The sequence below is a fragment of the Aplysia californica genome, unplaced genomic scaffold (assembly GCF_000002075.1).
Source record: "Aplysia californica isolate F4 #8 unplaced genomic scaffold, AplCal3.0 scaffold00592, whole genome shotgun sequence".
Classification (NCBI taxonomy): Eukaryota; Metazoa; Mollusca; class Gastropoda; order Aplysiida; family Aplysiidae; genus Aplysia; species Aplysia californica.
Window position 1 is genome coordinate 501,906 of NW_004797862.1, and position 1,376 is coordinate 503,281.

Genomic DNA, 1,376 nt, shown 5'->3' on the forward strand with positions numbered 1-1,376 from the left:
CTCGGCGTCCATCGTGGAGGTCAAGGCCGCAGAGGGCAAATGGAAGGTCAAGTTTGACCACCACCCGAAGGACAAGTATGACCGGTGGTGAGTACACGGCCGGTGTCGTCTTTGTCTCTGTGTGTGGGGAGTGTATGGTCTTTGTCTCTGTGTGTGGGAAGTGTATGGTCTTTGTCTCTGTATGTGGGGAGTGTATGGTCTTTGTCTCTGTGTGTGGGGAGTGTACGGTCTTTGTTTCTGTGTGTGTGTGGGGAGTGTATGGTCTTTGTCTCTGTGTGTGTGTGGGGAGTCTCAGTGTACGGTCTTTATCTCTGTATGTGGGGAGTGTACGGTCTTTGTCTGTGTGTGTGTGAGGAGTGTACGGTCTTTGTCTCTGTGTGTGTGGGGAGTGTACAGTCTTTGTCTCTGTGTGTGGAGAGTATACGGCCGGTGTCGTCTTTGTCTCTCTGTGTATGGGGAATGGCTTGTGGAGATTATTATATATATATATGTCATTTTTCTATGTCATTTTGTTTCTGCGTCTTCTCCTCTGTCTTCGTTCATCTCCGCAATGTAATGCATGGCGACAAATGTAAGAAAAGAAATGGCTTATTTGTTGGGACTGGATGTATGTATGCATCATATTTGGTCGCCTTTACGTTTAACCACGAGGGGGCTATCCCGAAAAATATTGTTTTGAGAAAATCAAAGGTGAAGTTTTGGCCCCTTGTTCAGTTTCTTTAAATGACAAGGAGAGTTTTCTCTGTAACCGAACAAATATACACACCAATGAAACCAAACTTTTCCTACTATAGGTAGGGGCAATGCCCACTTTTGGGTGTAGATCAAGATTTCTTGAAACCCACGAAATCTGGGTAGCCCGCTTGTCCCGTCTCCTCTCTCTTCCCTCATCTCCACAACGTAGTAGGCCTACATGACGAAAAATGTGCGATTAGAAGAGATCTTTGTTTTTGTTGGGACTAGGTGTGATGTTCTCTGAGGCGTTTTGTCCTCTGCCTCTTCCCCCTCCCTGTGGGTGTTGGCGGGTGTTCTGATGTGGTTTGCTCCTTCTTTCCTGTCAAATAACTACCATCCTTTTCTACCCTCCTTTTTTATTATTTTTTTTTAACTCTCTCGTAACACCTCTAATCTTCGGCACTTGTGTGACAAATTGTGTTGCGAGTGCAGTAAAACTAACCTCTTTTACTGAAACAAAACTAAGATGATGAAAAATTAATTAAACATAGGCAAGGGAGATTTTTAAAAAAACAACCTTTTTGCACCATACCGTTGCGACAGACTTATCAAAATGCAACAAATAAGAAACGAAGACAGTGTGTTGCAAAATCGGAAAAACAATCAAACAAACGAGGAAATACTTATAGAAAAAATAGCTC

At 43.5% G+C, this 1,376-nt stretch overlaps 1 protein-coding gene across 1 annotated transcript in view; it reads left to right on the forward strand.

The window, feature by feature from the left end:
• LOC101855367 (ATPase MORC2) overlaps positions 1-87 on the forward strand; it is a gene marked incomplete at its 3' end in the record, with an annotated part of 44,064 nt that extends 43,977 nt beyond the window's left edge. The window contains 1 exon segment of the mRNA XM_035972151.1: positions 1-87. This exon segment is cut by the window's left edge and continues 1 nt beyond it. Coding sequence (XP_035828044.1) covers positions 1-87 — 87 coding nt within the window.
• Between the last annotated feature and the right edge of the window lie 1,289 nt (positions 88-1,376).